Here is a 3,337-nt window from a genome sequence, read left to right on the forward strand (position 1 = left end):
TTTTTTTTTTTTTTTTTTTTTTTTTTTTTTTTTTTTTTGTGTCTTGAATGGAGATGGACCAAGCCAATAGATTTGTGGCTTATATGTCCAGATAATAAACTGTCGTAATTTTTGGTCACAATTATGTACAAAACGTTACAAAAAAAAGAGCGGACGTAATAACTGGAGCCAGCATGTTAAGTGTAATTATGCGTAATTTGGCTGAAAACGAAAAAGGAATGCTATGATAATAGAGGATGATTGAACGCAAAAACGAAAGACAAAAAAAAGGAAAGAAGAGGAGAAAAAAAAAAGCACATGTTTACAGTACTATGTAAAGCGAGAAAACATTCTGTTTTTCAAAAGAAATAAAAAGTGGTTTTTGGCTCATTACTTATCAACTATAAGAAAACAAGTCCGTAGTTCCTGTAGAAATATGGGAAAAATTGACCGCGGCTATCCGATATTTTAAACTATGAAATCTCAGATCTTTTTTTATTAAGTCCCTTTTAGTCCCTATTAGTCCCTTTTACAACGATGATGGATATAAAAGATATGATCACTCACGTCCCGCAGTGTAAGAAGTTACTGAAACATTAGAATAAGAAAAAGAGCTATTATATGAAAACAATCTATAAATAATTTACTTTCAATGTTCTCTATTTTGTAATTCCTCATCCTTTTTTTTTTGTCTACATCTACATTGTGGTTTTCATAAATTAGCAAACCACTTTCATTGTCATCATTGCTTCGGAATATGAAATTTGAGACAAAAGAACAAAAAGCTAACAAGCAAATAATAACTAATTTAATCAACATTGACAGATGACAATGTCAGAGTACATTGAGTATTTCTGTAAGTGATGTCTTGCGGACGGTTCACTTACGATTGATCGTTGTCAATAACGCAATGCATGCAATTCAACGAATTTGCTTAAGTATTCTGAAATGCGGTCTGGAAATATGCTTCTGTGATAGTTAAAAACCTTTTTTGGTTTCATTCATATTACAACGAGTATGATTATACCCTTCATCCCTTTTAGCGCAGGTCACGTTAAATTTGTACGAACGTACGTAAAAACCAGAAGGATTTGAGATAAGTCCACCTTTTGTTAAGATTATTTTTAATTGTGATTTGATTAGTATACAACTTAGGTGACAATATGTCTCATATTTTTAGAACTTGTCCCGATTCTTTACAGCACGATTTCTGGTTCCGGATGTATAATATTTACTCCAAATGGTTCCGAATGACAATAGTGTAAGAACGTAAAAGTTGAAATGCAAACTTAAATAGTGTAAATTGTCAACTAAGAATGTGGCGCGCACAGTACCGATTGCGTAAACCGTGGATCACGCAGTGCGATGTTTCGTTTGAAGACATTTTAACGTTGTTAACGTTCAACTACACTAGATGAAGTGATCAGTTACACAAAATCAATCCATTAACTAATCCTTCCTGCATATATGCTCCTAATCTTCTACTTTTTGTCGGTCCAAATTTTGGTTAATTCATTCGCCAATCCATCATCATTCGCAGATTGTCCGCCTGTAATTGTCTTCCCAGTTCGTTTCCTTAACTTTACGGCTTATATAACAACTTTTCCTTTTTTCAATACGCAATGAAAAAAGTTGCTATCGCTGTTGTATTCAGCTGTTGGCTGAAAACGGCTGAAAGCGAAATCTAAAGTTCAATTTTTCAAAAAAAATGATTATCTCTCCAACATCCAACCAACAATCGTCTTCAAACTTCGTACCCACATAGAGCCCTTTTTTTACAACGTATATAATAATCTCATGTTATTGACTCGCGAACGTTGAAAAAGGAAGAAGAAACCGCGGATCCAAAAAATTTCTGTAATTAATATAAACAAAGTTAATTATTTTGAATTATTTTCAGTTTTTACGGAACGCAAAAAAAATTTGAAGGAAGATTATATACTATCGCCTTATTATTACCTTCTTATCTTTCCCATTATAATCTCGAAAAAATGTTGGGTTATGGGCGCGGTCTACGTCGTGACTTATCACAGCCGGCACTGGCTCCAAAATCTCTGGATATTGGCGTAGGCACACAGAGTTTTGGTTCAACTGCTAAAACATGTCGAGTTGGCTTTGGTCGTCGAGGAAAAATTTTACCATCCGGATCTCATAAGTTGCCTGCCTTAGGAACGAATGCTTCCGGAGATGACTCATTATCAACCAAAGCTCAAGACGATGAAAAATCGAAAGAAGTGCACCCTAAGGACTTAATCATGAAAGAGCCTAAGGAAACTTCGAGTTTGCTTACATCTCCTAAAGCAACTCATGGCGTAAAAGGTACTCCGATTCAATTGGTATGCAATCACATACGTATAAACTCGGATCCAAATAAGGGCATTTATGTTTATGAAGTGCGCTTTATCCCCAATATCGACTCGAACCGTTTAAGGAGACAATATTTAAATGAGCACAGCGTCAAGTTTGGCGGAACTAAAACTTTTGATGGTGTCACTTTATATTTACCAATTTTGTTGAAAGATGAACTTACCACGTATGTCTCAAAAGCGTACGATGGATCTGATATTGAGATTCGGATACTTTTTAAAAGAAAAGAATTGCTAAAACACTGTATGCAGTTTTATAACGTCCTTTTTGATCGAATCATGAAAACTCTAAATTATGTACGGTTTGATCGGAAGCAATTTGATCCAACATCGTCAATAGTGCTCCCACAGCATCAGTTGGAAATATGGCCCGGATATGTGACCGCCGTAGATGAACATGAAGGAGGTCTGTTACTTTGCTGCGATGTGTCTCATAGATTACTATGCCAAAAAACTATTTCGGAAACGCTCCTTGAAATTTTCAGACGTAACCCCAAGCACTTTCAAGAAACGGCTAAGAAGGCACTCTTAGGTGCTACCGTTATAACGAGATACAACAATAAAACCTACCGAATTGACGATATTTGTTTTGAAAAAAGTCCGCGATCGACGTTCACATTCAAAGAAGGGACACTGAGTTTCTTGGACTATTATCGAAGGAATTACAATATTGAAATAAAAGACACAAATCAACCACTCTTGATATGCATCAAAAAACAACGTATGTCGCAGAGATCGCAAGCAGAAGATCTCGTTATCTGTTTAATTCCTGAGCTGTGTTACGTAACCGGGTTACGTGATGAAATAAGGGCTAATCACAAACTAATGCGTGAAATTGCGACTTTCACTTGCCTCTCACCTGTTCAGCGTATAAATGCATTGAAAAAATTTTATACGAATATAGATAACAGTCCCGAATCGCGGAAAATTTTAAGTGTGTGGGGATTATCTCTTGTACAGAATTATGAGGAAATCAGTGGCCGGCAACTTGA

General features: G+C 35.6%; 1 protein-coding gene across 1 annotated transcript in view; it reads left to right on the plus strand.

Moving 5' to 3' along the window:
* LOC119644114 (protein argonaute-3-like) overlaps positions 1-3,332 on the plus strand; it is a gene marked incomplete at its 3' end in the record, with an annotated part of 3,723 nt that extends 391 nt beyond the window's left edge. The window contains exon 2 of the mRNA XM_038043637.1: positions 1,880-3,332. Coding sequence (XP_037899565.1) covers positions 1,971-3,332 — 1,362 coding nt within the window. The remainder of the gene's footprint in view (positions 1-1,879) is intronic.
* Between the last annotated feature and the right edge of the window lie 5 nt (positions 3,333-3,337).

This window comes from Glossina fuscipes, unplaced genomic scaffold, assembly GCF_014805625.2.
Source record: "Glossina fuscipes isolate IAEA_lab_2018 unplaced genomic scaffold, Yale_Gfus_2 90517, whole genome shotgun sequence".
Lineage (NCBI taxonomy): Eukaryota > Metazoa > Arthropoda > Insecta > Diptera > Glossinidae > Glossina > Glossina fuscipes.